General features: G+C 39.3%; 1 protein-coding gene across 4 annotated transcripts in view; it reads left to right on the top strand.

The window, feature by feature from the left end:
• The window catches only part of SFMBT2 (Scm like with four mbt domains 2), a 245,449-nt gene that overhangs the window by 143,348 nt on the left and 85,620 nt on the right, over nucleotides 1-16,481 (top strand). For all 4 annotated transcript variants that reach the window (XM_058532383.1, XM_058532381.1, XM_058532382.1 and 1 more), the window contains 2 exons: nucleotides 7,940-8,041; nucleotides 12,129-12,276. In XM_058532383.1, the coding sequence (XP_058388366.1) occupies nucleotides 7,940-8,041; nucleotides 12,129-12,276 (250 nt within the window). The remainder of the gene's footprint in view (nucleotides 1-7,939; nucleotides 8,042-12,128; nucleotides 12,277-16,481) is intronic.

Genomic DNA, 16,481 nt, shown 5'->3' with positions numbered 1-16,481 from the left:
ACCAATGGGGCTCTTTGCAATTTGGAATCTCCCCGCCTGTGACTGAGCACGGTAGGAGTGTCTGAGCTCCCTGTGTTCCGTTGGCCCCTGTCCGTGTCTAGAAAGATCGGAACACAGATTCAGCCTGCTTTGGGGAGAAGTTTTGCTCGTCACCAACTCCACATTCTTTCTCTGAGGGGTGGTGACAGTCATATTTCCATGACAACAGTGTCGTCGCATTTCGAGCTCTCCGCAGAAGGGGCACCCAACTATAATTTCTTCGACCACATCCTGTCCGTGGGGGGTGGAGCTGGGAGGGAAGCTCAGCCCCAGAGCCGCTGCCACGCTCTTTTTCAGCCGACAGCGTTCAGCCTGCCTAGAGCGTTGCTGTGGAAACAGGAGGAGATACCCTGGCTTATTGGGGAGAGAATTAACTGAGCATGAGAAAAGACGGTGTAATCTCTGTTTACCTACGCACACAAAATCAGCCTTGTTTTTTTTTTCACAGTGGCGCTGTAAGTAGGGTTGAATTTCTTGCCACTTACAAATGCTTTTATGGTGCTAAATGTTAATCAATGAAAGACATTCTCATTGCCCCTGTTGTTTAAAACAACCCAGTGTACCAGTTCCTGACTCACTGTGAAATAGGCCTACTGTAATCGCCCGTTATAAATCGTGTGGTTGGGTTGAAGTATATAGTACTACATGTTCTCATTACTATTTTTTAACTTGATTTAATGCACGACGAGTAGATAAAACTGCTGTTTACAGCTGTAAGTAAGAAATGGAAATGCTTATTAGCGTTCAGCTTATAGATTTTTTTTATTACATTTTTGTTATAAATATTTCATTGGGTAAATTTAATTCAGTGCTGTGGAATTGAAATGTAATAATGCTATTGATTTAATAAATGCGGGCATCCTAATGTCCATTTTTGGATGAAACTAATATAATGAGAAGAATTTTTTAATGAACATATGGACGCTAGATCATTGCTGAAACAGAAAGAGGAACAGTATGATAAATTGCGCTGGGTCTTTTTTTTAGTGCGACCTATCATGCTGGTATGCACAAAGGAATTAAAGCATAGTTCGTTATATATCAATTTGAATGTAATACTAATTAAAACCTTCCTTTGGCTTCTCTGAAGCCTATTCTTAGAAATTATGCAAATTAACCGAAGCCTTTGAAAAAGTGCAATGCAATGTTTGAGCACCCTGTGGACCCCAAAACTGGCACATTGGAGCTGAAAAAATTATATTGTACCATATTTTTGTGTCTGATACTCTAAAAGATTTGGGTGCTTCAAAAAAATCTGGAGGGGCGCTGAATTGCATATCTGTTTATTTGTCCGTTTTATTTCCTATCAACATAAGCAAAAAGGAATAACCAGGGAATTCAAGATTGGCTCTCAGATGGCCACCACCAGAGAAAACGTCCTGTTCTATTTGATTGTGGGACTCAGGTTAAGAACTTGGTTTCGGCACAGGGAATGATTCGCTGCTTTTCTACACGAAAATCCTCACCAAGTGCATTTTAATTGTGTTGTGTTAATTAGTTTGAACTCAGTCTCCCTGTGGTACATTCTTCATATTTTTCTATCATGTGAGGTGTGTTTATCTAATGGAGCAGGAATGGCAGGAAGCATTCGCTACTTTGGGATAGCCACGTACTAAATTATAAGAACATGACCTGCGGTTCTTCAGGCCTTGAAAGTAAATGTAGAGATGAGTTAAGGTCCAGTAGGCAAGTGGGAGATGAGTGGCACCTAAAATGATTGAACGTTCTTTCTTCTTCCCTGCCTTCTCCGTCTTGAGTCTCTCTGTTAGTAATATTCTTCATCTCCTTTTGTAGATTAATACGCATAGTCATTTGTCAGTTTTATAAAGAACTTCAGTCTGCACCCCGAAGCTTTATCACTCTGGCAGAGAGTTTGGGTTGGTGCTTACTCACGGATGACTAATATTAAGGCAGTGTGTGGCAGTGGTGTTTCTTAAATAGCTGTGTTTGATCCCTCCAGAATCAGCTAATGCCTTTTCCATGCACGGCAATCCCTTCAAAGGCAAAGACTTCATCAGCAACTGATGTTGAAAGTGGTCGGTGACCAGTGTGTACCCAGGGAATGCTCTGAGGTTGTCTCATCTTCTTGACCTCTGCGTCTTAGGTGAAATGAAGTGAGACATAAGCCAGAACTGTGAAGCCAAAGAACCAAATATATTATGGTTTGTCCAGACTTCTTCTTCCAGCCTTATACTTCGTCTTTATCACTCTTCAGCCATTTTCTAACTAAATTTCAAGCTTCTCCAGGTTGGGAACCACATCATCCACTTTTTTCTTAATTCAATGTAGATTGATGCTTAACACATAGTATTTAAAGTACCGCTGATAGATTGAGACTCGGTGGACTTGGCAGGCAGGCACATTTACTAGATTAACCACACTGATCAGATGAACCTGTCTGGGTTAACACTGATAACGTTATGAGAAAAATAGGTGTTGATGAAGGATAACATGAAACACCATAGGCATTTTGCTGTACCCGTTTCTTAAATCTTCTTTGCTTAAAGAACACACAAAAGCAATTAGTAAAAGATATTCGTCAGTTGTTGATGAAGACTGTGATTGATTGTATGTAAATATTTTGGGGGTAATTTTTGGTGTCAAGATTCTGACACACTTTTTTCATAAGCTATTGAAAAGTATTATGAATTAACAGCAAAAATGGGAGGTTTTAAGTAAATGATCAGTATCAGTAGCTATCACATTTTAACTTGGCAATATCTGTCTTTGAAATAAAATTTTAGGAGCCCATAGATTGTAAGAGTGTCGTTAGTTTGTTTACTAATTAGCAGTAAACAAGGAAAGATCCTTTTTGGTCTTTGCTCCCCAGTCTATTCTATAATCTGAGAACTAATTGTAGACTCAGACCACTTGGATTTGAATCTTGACTCCTCTTGTTAGCTCTGTGTCCTTGCTTAGGTAACTTAACCTCTCTGTGTCTTAATTTCCTCAGTGTAAGATGTGTGTAAGACTATCCCATAGTCTCTTGTGAAGGGAAAATGATAATACAAGGCAAGTGCTTAGAAGTATTTATGACATGTTAATTGTGGTTGTTGTTTCTACCTGCTTGATATTATCTACCAAACCAAGTCATTCTCAGTGCAGAGTCACTGAATCTTAGTGGGAGAGCCAGAGAGCTCTTTGGGGTCAGGAGAGGGTAAAGCTGATGAAACCTGAGTGGAGAAACAGAAGTTGATGTATACATAATCTCTTTTTCATTGTCGTTCGACTGAAAATAAGGTTCCCTGAAGAGCGATTGTTAAGGGAGGCTGGTAAGACAGTCCTCCAATAAAATGAATGGCATTTTACTTCTGATCAATATAAAGCTACTTTAGGGCAAAAATAAAAGGTGTAGCGATGAATGTAGATGGGAATGACATCGCCAGATTTTCTTAAATGAAAGGAGTTTTTCTGTAGGCAATTTAACTGGACTGCAGTACATTTAAATAAACAGTATTTCTTGAATGTGACAGGCATATTGGTGAATGTAGTGAGGATTTAGTAATCCCTCCTGATTTCAAGAAAAACGTTGATCCAATAATTGTGAAATGTGACTGATTCTCTAAGGCTTTGCAGAGGCCAGAATACATCTTTCAAACCACGGTGTATTTTCCATTCTCTCTCAGTAGATAATCGGTTTTGTGAATCATCTTTAGGGGCTGGGAACTCTCTCTCTCCTTAACATTGAGAATGATTAGCTGGTGTTTGTGTAAATTAATGCATGTACTCTGACTGCTTTAGCAGCCCAAAGTAAATGGTCTGGGGGTGATTAAATTTGTTTTTCACTGAGAACATCTATACCTTTTCTCACATACTAATATGGATGTACTTAAGACACACACAGGGCTCAGAAGGTCTGGGTATTGGCTTATTTGGAAATTCACTGGTGTTAAGTTCTTTAATTATCATGAAATACTCTATTTTTTAGGAGTGTCAAATGACTCCTTTTGACTTTTAGATCAGACCTAAAAGCCTCGATATGGTATATTAAGCCCAGCCTCCCTACCTAAATGTGCTGTGCCACCTTCCTGGAATCTTTTCCTTATCATTCTAAGTCCCATGCTTTTCATGTTCCAAATTAATATTCACTCCTATAAATCCTTGGACTGCCATCATCACAATGATACTAATTTTTATACACTATAAGGAAAAATATTTGTTCTGAAATTTCTTCTAAGCCTGGATCTTCCATAGCTGTTATGTGTCTTTTCCTTTTCCCTTTAACAAATGTAGTTTTTGTTTTGTGTATTCCGTGCACCAACTAGTAGCCTGCTGTGTGGCACCTCGGTGGTTTCTAATGAATGCTTGTTGAATGAATGGTAGAACATAGAATTGGAATGGGTGTCAAGAAATCATCTAGTATTTTGACAGATGGTAACTAGTCTTATCAGGGTGATCATTTTGTATTGTAAATAAATGTCAAATCGATATGTCATACATGTGAAAGTAATACAATATTGCGTGTCAGCTATACTTCAGTTAAAAGGAGAGAAATCATCTAGTTTTTGATGTTCTTTCAGCTTAATTCAATAAATATTTATTGGAGTCTTTTTTTGGATGAGCTGCATGGCATAAAGAGAGAGTTCAGCACTGACTAGAAAGTATCCCACATACTACATGGCTACCTGTCATGTTTTTTTAAGGTCTCCAGTGGTGAGAGGTTTCAGTGGCGAGTCCTTTTAGAAAATACTATCCTACCTCTTGTAGTAAAAAGTTTCTGACATTGTTGTTCATGAGTAACATGGCATTAGAATAGCAGATTTATAATCATCATCAAACTCATAATCATTATGTGTCTTTGCTCCTGGATTTTAAGCATTTCCATTATATTGATGTGCCTTTGAAACTGGTGGGATTTCTACGTGGTCATAGAAGGATATTTCTTTTTTCTTTTTAATGCTGATTAAAAAGTGATCTTACTAAAGTGGAATTTAGAGCTGGGGATACAGGAATGTATTGTATAGTTTCCAGGTTCATTTCTGAAATTCGGAGTTCAAGTTTCATAGGCTATGATAGCTGGTTGTGGGTATTTGAGACCAGAATATAAATACTTATGTTTGTGTGTAGCTACCTCTCAAAATATCTGGGTTTTTTTTTCCAGTAAGAGTTTTCACATAGTTTGAAATGAAACAGATGCGTTTCCACAAGAAGTTTAGGTGCTTATAACTGAAACCTAGTAGATAATTTAAGATGATGTAAATCTGAGCCGTGATTGACAAAGGAAAAACTTGTTTCTAAACCTTTGCTAGTTCACTAAGCATTATTTTTAAATTGCTTAAAAATATTTTAATGTCATCGAGACAAAATATTGTCAACAATATTTTAATTGTTTAAAAATATTAATATCAGTATTTTATTTTCATCCCACGTATGGCCATGTATGATTTTGATGTGAATGGTATTTTTTATGGGCGAGCAGAGAGATAGAGACTATCAGTGGTTCACAGACAAGCACATGGACACTCCAGGAAAGAAGGAAGAGAATGTGATATCCGCACGAAGTGTTCCGCTTTTAGCCTAGAGATAAAGTTCGATGCAGAATACACTGAAATTGTTATCGATGAGCGTTTATAACACAGCCCTGACAGAAGGTTATCTAAAGAGCAGATTGCTGTCCTAAGCCTGTTTCTAAGGAAAGGTAGCCATTGCCTGGTCCCAACAGACAAGTGTGAATAAAATAAGGCAGCAGTTCAAGCACAAGTATTAGGGTAGGGGTTCCTGGGGCCACAGAGTTTTCAACACAGCATGGGGATCTGTGATCTGTGATTGAGAGACCTTCCAGCAACACAGATAGAGAATATAGGGAGAACATAGAGAACATAGATAGAGAATGGGTGTAGACTTGGCTAAAGACTTCAAGTCAGTGGGTCAAGGTCAAACTGAGAGCCTGGGATGTAGAAAGAGCCTGGGGGTCGTGGGTTAACCCTACTTAGAAAGTTGGCTCTACTCAGAGAGCAAAGGTAGGAACAAAAGTATGTGAGGCAAAGAGTGGGCACCTAAGCTGAAATCAAGAGGGGATTAAGATGGCGGGTAGACCAGAAGCCCAGTATGCTGTCAGGGCACCCCTCCAGCAGAAACGCAGAGGGAGAACAGGCCAGAGGTCGAGATTGCAAGGAGACCCCTGGTGATGGGGGCAGCCAGGGAGGAGTCACAAATTTCCTACTGTTGGTGAACCACATCTCAGGAATGTTTAGCCGTGGAGCTGTGAGTAATGAGAGGGGACGCTGCAGCGTGGAAGCCATCCAACAGCAGAGAGGGAAACAGAAGAACTTCTGTGAAAATACGACATCCACTTGGCCGTTGATGACAGCTACAAATGTGTCCTCAGCGCCCGAGGACATTCATGTATTGTCAAACAGTGTACAGTGTAACAATGACGGCTTAAACTTGTCTAGTACATTCAGGCAAAGTTTTATCATCGTTTTAGAATAATTCCTCTTTTCTAAAGGTTAAAGTGTTTTGTGCTTAAAAAGGAGAAATATTTATCTACAAAATCCACTAATGTGATTCAGTTCCCATTAATCTTCAGATACTGGGGGGCGTGGATGCCTGACGGAACATTAACTTTTAACCTTTGAATTCAGGTGTCAGTCATTTTTGCTTTCCACTTTTGTCTTCACACCTGTGGTTTCTGCTCTGCCTTGGTGTTCTGGTTGATGTGTGTTAACGTGCATTAACTCTCCGTGCTGTTTCTGTTGATTCCTTTTCTGAGCCACCTTGCCCAGCTGCCTTTAAAAATAAGTGCTTATTTTCAGTATAAAAAATAAAAATCATCTCCTGCAGTTAAGAATATTTTTATAAAGTGTCGATTATAAGTTCTTAAGGTGTTTATACATTTTTATAGGACGGGCCTGTTCTTTCAATGAGTTTTTGTCATATCTGTCGTTGCACATTGAGCAGGTGCCTTCTTGTTCTGATCACCCCCCTCCTTGGATGTGGCACTGTTTGTTTCAGCCAGACCCCGCATTTATTGTGCGTCCATGGGGTACGGAGACCTTTGCGGACTGCTGTGGCGACATGAGAAATGACAGGGTCCTTGTGGTTCTCTGGATGTTTATGTTCTGCGCCTTCTCGAGTAAAGCATTGGAGTGGTGGCGAGTTTTATAAGCGGTTCCTCTTCTCTGGTCTCCTCTCAGACACTGCCTGCATTCACCAGCTTTTGTGGGGGGAGCAGGCCCAGCCCAGCGGGGCTCTGCACGACCCTCAGAGTTGGGTGTTGCATCATTGAATTAATTAAAAATCTACTTTAGACTTGCAGATAAAAGAGTAATAGATCCCCAGATATTTTTGTCCTTCTCACCCAGTTGATGTATTTAGAAAGAGCAGGATTTGTTTCCTCAGGGACGGGCTGCAAATACACTTATTTATCCACTACTATTTATACAGACTGTGAGTTAGGAGGTGACCTCCATCTCAGCAAGATAAATCCTGGTGTCCAGAGTCCAGCCAGCCTCATCTACTGCTGTGTAGCTAAGTGGCTATCGAAATTTGTTTTCTTGAGAAGGCAGCAAAGCTCTGTCTCGCACACATAAGGTTGCTGTGAGCGGGTTATCAAACTGCCAGACGCCTATTAAACTGGGGATGTTGCTCATCTTTATGGGAGCAGGAGTCAGGTTCTGATTGTATGCAGGGCTGTTTTGGGCCCTGATATGCACACATCTCCAGGATCATCAGCTTCTACTACGTCCAAGGCTTGTTTCCTCTCCCCTGGAAAAGCAATTTAGCCTGCAGAAAATAATGAAATCCGCGGTATCTCGCAATAATTAGAAATTCGAAATGGGGAGGGTTATTTCCATCTGATTCCTGTTGCCCAAGAAAATGCCCAAGGAGAGCATCCCGACAGTCACCGGGTTCATTTACAATCCCATCGCCTTCAACGTGTTTGTCCTTTCCCCTGCAGGATCATGCAGATTTGCGAAGCCATTTCTTCACAGTTGGAATGAAGCTAGAGACAGTGAATTTGAGCGAGCCCTTTCATATCTGTCCTGCGTCGGTGACCAAGGTGAGTTTTCCTCCCTCCACCTCCGAGTGGATCAGATAAGTCTTTCCACTCAAAGCCAACCAGGTGAAATGCGCTCATGCGAGGATGTGTCGCAATGCCAAATAAACCAAAGGATGAGTGCCTTCTCTCCAGTCAGTGCTGTTTTAAGCTCTCTTTTTATCACTGATGTCACAGAGTGCATCTAATCAGATGCCTCCTCTTATACTGGACGGGGTGCATTTCACTTCTCTTCTGATGGTACAGGGTCTAGACCCCCGTGTCCTTGAGTGACTTGGAGGAAGGTTGGGATGCATAACTGTGAGTTTACAGCAGTGAACTCTGCCACTAATATGTGCCACCTTCTGTTATTAACCATAATCACATCAAAACCGCCATTTGTTCCTATTATCATTAAAATAAACCAGTGATGAGATGCATGTTGTAATCATTATAACAGTAACTTGCTCCTCCTCCACTGATAGTGGTTAATAGGCTCTATTTATATTTTGGAAATGATGAAAAGCAAATTCCCGTCTCCAATGTGTCAGCCCTGCTCCTTCCTTTTTCTTCTCTACTGTTCATCGACTAAAGGAAAAGTCATGCTTCTGAGATTTGCAGGTTTAAAATGAAATCACCTTTTCATGCAAAGGCATTTTTATTATGGTCTGGTAGTGTTTTAAGATTATAATTTCCCTTCCCCATCAGAGAAATCTCAATGAAGTAACCTATGGTAACGTTGGAAGTACGTGCTTCCACCTTAAATTTCCTCTTATAAACAATGGGAGAAACCAGCAAACAGCATTCTTAGCCAATGTGTTTTAGTTAATGGCCTTTTGTGCACTTCGTGGGGGGACTTAATTAATGGTTCAAAAGTCAATTCCATTTTAATTTCTTTTTTTGAAGGAGATTAGATTTGTTAATGCAGTGATGAGTGTTTTAAAGTTACTTGAGTCATGCTTTTTTATTTTTATTCATGATTTGGTGAAATTTGAGAAATAGAGTGGTGATAATATTACAGATATGGAAAATGGTTATCATAATAAAATGTCTTTTTCTTCTTTTCTAAATATTTTTTCTTTAGTGAACATGAATTATTTTTACAACTATTAAAGTAATTTATTTAAAGAACAACCACATATGAGAAACAAATACTGACTTATGCTTTGAATGAGTATCTCAGGGTTGAAATGCATGCTCTCACCATTCATACACCATCCATTAAAAACCTTTATATTTGGAATGGCCTATAGGGCTTTTTACTGTGTATTCTGGTAGTTGCACATTTTTCCAAAACCAAGGAGTGTTACCTTGTTGAAACCTGACCTGAATTCCCTTTTGTTCTAGCAGTGGGTGATACAGTAATGCCAGCTGCCCGTTTATCTGGATCTCTATCACCTTGACCTCATCCTAAGGGGCTCTGGTGTCAGCTTCACCTGGTATTTACAAAATAAACCCAACAGAGACACATGTGCTGAGTCTGTCAGTGTTAGATGCTCACATTTTTATACCTTTAAATAATTGTAAATTGTACCAAAGAAAAAATACTGAAATCATTCTGTTTCTTGTGTACTCGTCTTCCTCCTCTCATTGGCCCTGTGTCATATAACACATCGACTGGATTGTGGGCTTCTGCCTCTTAGAACTCGGGTGGGCACCTCCCCAGGTTCAAGACTCACCCACCTGTAATGTAGTATTAGAATATTCTTTCTTTCTTTTTTTTTTGCTGACGAAGATTGGCCCTGAGCTAACATCTGTTACCAGTCTTCCTCTATTTTGCATGTGGGTCGCCACCACAGCATGGCCACTGATAGATGAGTGGTGTGGTTCCGTGCCTGGGAACTGAACCCCAGGCCACTGTAGCGGAGTGCACCAAACTTAACCACTAGCCCACTGGGGCTGGCCCTAGAATATTCTTAATGTAGAAGATATTTATAATTAAATATATTTCTCTTAACATTGGGAAAGGCTTTAGAATATTATATTTGAGAATATAGCACACTGAGCTGTTACTACTCATCATAATGAAAATTTCACTTTTATTTTTCTTGGGGCTTTTCTTCATGGCACAACCGTTGAGGAAAAAAATAAATAACGTTAAAACAAATAGACAAGAAAGCAGAGAAGCATGTAGCAAATCTAGTGTCAAATGACCAACCTTTAGCTGTACAATGAGATTATGTTTTCGGTGTTCCAAAACAGTGCGATATTAACACGTGGTGATGACGATGACAGTATGGTCTGTGTGTGTGAAATATACTGTATTGTTTAGACAAAGGATACTGGAATTAGAAGTCTGGATTCTCTTTCTAGTTCTGCTAGCTCTGAGCTGCACAGTCTCGGGCAAGTTGGTGAACTGCTCTGGGCTCAAGTTCTGAGACCTGTGACTTCTGGACCAGATGGACCAGCGATTCTGAACCATCTGAACATGAACCCTGATGGATTTGAGGAAACTTATTTTAGCTTTTCCTCTGAAGTGCGCACACAAGAACATGCATGTTAATGGGTTTTGGAGATTCCTTAGTGCCTTTCTTTACAGATCCTGCCACCGGAATCATACATTTTTTTATATACATCTGTGTGTGAGTGTGTGTGTGTGCGTGAGAGACCAGATCACGTTAATTTAACAAATATTTACTGAGCATTTGTAGGCACTATTCTGAACAATGGGAACACAGACAAAAGTCTCTTTTCTTATAGAGCTTATATTTTAGTAGGGGGAGACAGACAATAAACACAATTAATAAGTAAATAGATACAGTATGTTATTTGTTAAATGCTAAGGAGAAAGATCCATCAGGGAGGGGACTAGAGGAGTGTTGAGTGGGAGGGAGAAGATGTGATTTTAAATCAGGCTGTCAGGAAAGGCCACCCTGGGAAGGTGATGTTTGATCCTAGGCTCCTTAATGTCTATTTTCAAAGGCAAGCCTCAGGCAGCAGAAATCTAAGTATTTACTGGAATTAGCATTGAGAAGAACAGAATCCTGTTCTTTCCTCCTTAGCTTTGAACTAAGATGCTTCCAGAAAATATTTTGTAAATGAAGGAGCCAGGAATTATAGCTTAGTAAGAGTGTTAAGGTTTCCTAAGAAAGACTGGTTTATGTCTGTTGGGTTGGGAAAGATCTCTTTTCCCTGGCCTGTTTTACATACTAGGTTCTTTAAATCCATCACGCTTTTCAGTGTCGAGGTTCACCAGATTTTTGCACTCTGCTTTTCCCATCAGCATGCCTTGTCCTATTTCTTCATTGATGTTTTTTCTTCTACTCAGTGAGTGTTTATCCAGTTCCTATGGACAAAGCATTTTCAATGCATTGTCGGAATATCTTGATGAGTTTCAAAGAGGCCACTCTCCTCCAAGGACTTAGGCTCTGTTGGGAGAGACATATGTGGTATCAGTCCACAGGAAGGAATGAGGATTTTCAGTGCAGAGGTGCATCTCTGATGCTTTGGGAGCACAGGGCAGGGGCCATTTATTGCAACCAGAGTGGTTGGGAAAATTTCCCACCAGCATTGACTTCCGGGATGCACCTTGAAAAATACAATGTGTTTTGATTGACGATGGAGTGGGGCGTTCCAGACTGTGTGAATACTGAGTAAGGACCTGCCTGCTGGAAATGATCTCCTCTTGGGCTGGAGGGTGGGTAGTGGAGGGATGTGTTGCAGGATGAGGCCAGAAATCTCCAAGCCAGACCGTGGAGGCTCTTGAGTGATTCGGTGTGAGGACTTGGGTCCCTGCTGTGGACATTGGGAAACCACTGTGACCTTTCAGTGCCCCTCCTGGCCAGGGTCTGTCTGTCTTACTTCATCAGGTTGTTTTTCTTCTAGCTCTGGCCATTGGTTTACTTCTCTGAAGTCACTGATGTTTTTCATTCTCTATCTCCTATATGTTCCAGTTATTCGTTTATCTTTCCGTTAATATGACTGCAATGATCAACTCTAACTTTTTAGCAATTAGTCAGTTTAGTAATGTTCATTAAAATGCCAGTTTGTGCTCAGATCACTTTGATGAAATATATTTATTTCATTTGGAAGCTGTGCCAGTATTTCATACTAGCATTGTATGTAATCCCAAGGAATTAACCCTGGGCGCTGTTGCTGTTTTATCTTTCAGGTTTTTAACAATCATTTTTTTCAAGTGACGATTGATGACCTAAGACCAGAACCTAGTAAACACTCGATGCTGTGCCACGCGGATTCTTTGGGGATTTTACCAGTACAATGGTGCCTTAAAAACGGAGTCAACCTCACACCTCCCAAAGGTTTGTATTCTGTGACAATTTGGAGGGTTTGGATGATTCGGGAGGGTGTCGTATTGTCACTGAAGTGATGCTTTTGTTAATCTGGAGAACTTAATGTTGTAAATAGTTTAGAGGTAGTGGAAAAATAGTGTGTTTCATAGCTTGACGTAGAATCTGTTACAGCGCCCTCTCCTGGTGAGGGGGTGACCCTGGGCTTCTCAGGCCACCCCAGTAAGTTCTTGTCACTTATTGTGTTATTGGCAGCTGTGCTGCTGTTGTGTATAGTGGGTACAGTATTGCTAAGTGATTGAGGTTAAAACCTTGCAAGTGTCTGTGAAGTGGCTTTAAAAATGCAACAGAATGCTAATGAAGCATTTCTTTAAATGTTTATTTCCAATAATTTAAATTGTTATCAGAGAGCCCAGTCACTCTCAGATATCCAAGAATTTGATGCTATAATACCTTAAAATAATTCAATTGGGAACCAGGTTGCACTAAAATAATTTTAAATTGGGATCCATGAGCAACGCTGTTGGTAAGTATCATGCTGTAATTTAGTAGTGATTTCTTGTCCCTCATAGATCTAGGGTTTATTCGGGGAAGAAAGCAGCAAGATGAAAGTTGAGAAGAAGGGAAGGAAAATTAAGGAAGTAATAGAAGAGAAAGTCGGAACGAGATTAGAAAAATAAACTTAAGGGGGATTTTAACAGATAACCTCAAGTAATACAGGGGTTTTGTGCTAACCTTTTCACATCACCAGGGATTGGGTTACCTGTAGTGTTAACCATGTTGGGAGATTAATTAATACGCACAAGTTAAGTTCCAGTTTGCCCATGCCCTTCATAGACTCTATGCAACCTTTAAATGTGTGACACCTGGCTTATCTGTGACATGACTACTCCACTGGGCTTTCATCCTTGTTTATCCTCCATGCTCATCCCAACGGAGGACATGCTTTTGAATATTTCCGCTTCAGCTGTTGATTCTTCACGTTAGAGTTCCGCAGTAACAGAGGGCGTTCTAATTATATAACACGGTGAACTTTTACGAAACACTGTTTGCGCTATTTTAAGTGCCTAACTCATTTAATCCTCAAAATGAAGATTGCCCTGTGAGGAGACCTAGTCACAGAGAGTTTATGTAACCTGCCCAAGGCCACACGGAGAGTGAGTAAACAGGGCAGCAGGTCTGCCTCCTGATTCTGTGCTCCATGGTTTGGTGAGGACCCCGGTTCCTGAGGCCTCAGTGTTTTTTCCCAGTTTGGTCCTTGAGAATGACTCCAGCCAAATCACTGTGCTTCAGTTTTCAAGACTGTCCAACAGGGACCCTCTGGTATTGCACAGGTACTCTGCAGAATCAAAGAATTGATGCAAGTCTGAGTGTTTTTATAATCCTTTAAAATGACTGCATGGGTCTTATATTATGAACAATCTATTGGTAGTTGGTAAGAGAAGGCCTTTCCTGCTGTGGAATTTCGGCAACAGGTCACTCATAGAGCTTGAAAACCCCTTGCACCATCTTTGTTTCTTCCTAAGTTCGCTAATCAAAGCATGTGGTGGGTGAATTCCATGTCATTGAAGAAAGGATGCTGCTTGGTTGGACTCTGCAAATTCCTAGTTAGTTCTGGTTAAACAGAATCTATTTAAGAATTTTTTTAAAAACTAGTTTTGTGTTTCTTCACATAGTGAAAAAAGGAAAAATATTTATGTATGCATTTTGACTGCTTGGTTATTCCATTGTAGCAGAGGCTTAATGTTTACCAGTGTCTTTAGAATTTTTTAATACATTTCTTGTGAACTGTAACTGTTACAAAGATGTTTCAGAAAAGAGATTGTTGACATAGTTTGGATATTTACTAGGAAAATGGGTGTGCCTATTAGGATAATTGCATTTCATGATATTAAGAAAATTGTTTTATGTTAATGTAATTGAACTCTTAAACACGAAATGTACAATATGTGTATAATAGTAAATATTTTTATATCTTAAGTATCTTTATCACTAAGATTTAGCCACAATTTTCATTTCTTCTCCATCACCCAAGTGTTTGTGATATTTGGTGAAATGAAATTGTCTTCATGCACTCGTCCAAACTATTCCTTCCCCTATTGAAAGTGAAGCATACCTTTTGCAAAATCTCAAAAAAAAGGGGAAATCTTCATCATGGATATTATATATTGTTTGTAGAATATTGCGTAATGGTGGTTAGTACCTTCCGATAAGAACGTCTCAGTGAGAACCCTTTTTAAATTCTTAAAGTATTCAAGAAGTGATAAATATCAGTAGTCAAGGATCCACCGGTAATCTACAGAGGTTGTCCTTCAGCCACAGGACTGTTGTCTTGAAATAGTAGAGCTTTTAATTATAAGTGAGTAAGAAAGAGACCAACAACTGATAGGAAAAAGTTTATGGTTGTGAACAGATAGTTCCGAGTAAAAGAAACATGACTCTTATATGAACTCATCGTAATAAGAGAAATGCCAGTTAAAGTCATATTGAGATGCCACGTATTTGTCAGATGAGGTAGAAATCCAAAAGAGAAAGCAAGAAGCAGCTCTGTTTCAATGAGAGTGTGGAGGAACAAGGAATCTCAGACTTGCTGGTGAGAATGAAGGGAGGTGCAAACTGTATTGAAGGCAGTTTGGCAAGTTTTACTAAAATTTTAGGTGCATTTACCCATTGGCTCAGTAGTTCCACTTCTGAAAGTTTCTCCTAGACTATACAGATAATATGCATAAAAGTTTGTTTTTTGCAGCGTGATGTATAATAGCAACAGACCGGAAAAAAATCCAAGTGCCTATTTGTGTGGAATCAGTTAAATAGATTTTGGATATTCATATAATGAAAACTATGCAGTTGTGAAAAAGAACGAGGAAAATCTCTATGTGCTGAAATGGGAATCTCTCCAAGATAAGCTGTGAGTGATGGAGATCAGTAGGTTATAGTGTGATGCCTTTTTTTTTGGTTAGAAAATAGGTAAATAAGAATATATTTTTGTGTTTGCTCATGTTTCACTAAAGAAACTCTGGAAGGTTACATAAGAAACTGATGAAAATGATGACTTCTGTGTTGGGGTATGGGGTATGGAGGTGGCAAGCAGGGCAGATGGGAGCAAGCGTAGGAGAGAGATTTTTAACAGAATACTTTTTTAATCTTTTAATTTTTTTCTTTGATCTAAATGAATGTATTATCTATTCAAAAACAAATGTATATTATTAAAAGCAGAGGGTTTTTATGACTGTAGGGGATCTTAAAGATTATGTCATCAACTCCAATCATTATATATGTGGGGAAATTGAGGCTCAAGTTGTGTTAAATGATTTTCCAAGTCCTGAGGCAGAAGGTGGCTTAAAACCCCAGTCTTCAGATCCCGAATCTAATGCTTTTTCTAATAACCAAATCCACACTTGACTGCTATTCTCTCTCACTGGTATCTTCATAAAATCCATCCTTCTCAGTAAGTTGGGGCCATTTTGGTGTCCTGACACAGGACTAACTGATGTCAATGAACCATGACTGAAACGGTCTATATCTCAAAGCATTTGGAGAATTTCACTTTCAGGGAATAATTTTCCAAATGTTTGCAGTTACAATCAAGTCACACCTTTATTTTATAAGCTCCCTTACCATTTTGTGAGAATATATTTATTATATATTTGTATATGTATGTATTATATAGATAGTAAAATATATTTATTTTTGTAATTACAGTGACTTAAAGTGAGAGGTGTTGGTAGTGGTGATTTTATGATTTCCTTTTGAGGTAATTTGTTACCTGTCTTTTATGTCAACACCAGGGCTGGAAATCATGCTGTAGAATTTTTTCACTCTTCTTGGCTCATTAATGTATGAAAGTATATGCTCTTTTTAAAAGTTTGTTGTTTTTAACTTAAATTCTGAGCTGTATATATAGAGTATATAGCATTTATTATATGTGTTGATGAGTGAGTTTAAATGTTCTCTTGTATGTTTTCCACGAACATATTACATTGTGAGATTTCTGTTTGCGCTGTAGACGAACAAACGCTGCTTGTAATTACAATATGTTGCCTGATCCCAAAAAGATACAATCCCTCTCATTCCCCAGTGGGAGGCAGCTGATGAAACAAAAGACACGTCATGTTACAGGAGATGTGCACAGAACATAGATTCTTACTCACATTGTTTTGACTCTATTCCTATTTAAAAAAAAAAAAAAAATTCCTTCCCCAGACTTCAGAGACAAA

The sequence above is a fragment of the Diceros bicornis genome, chromosome 36 (genome assembly GCF_020826845.1).
Source record: "Diceros bicornis minor isolate mBicDic1 chromosome 36, mDicBic1.mat.cur, whole genome shotgun sequence".
NCBI lineage: Eukaryota > Metazoa > Chordata > Mammalia > Perissodactyla > Rhinocerotidae > Diceros > Diceros bicornis.
Note: the sequence above shows the minus strand (reverse complement) of the source record. Positions and strands in the feature narration are given on the sequence as shown.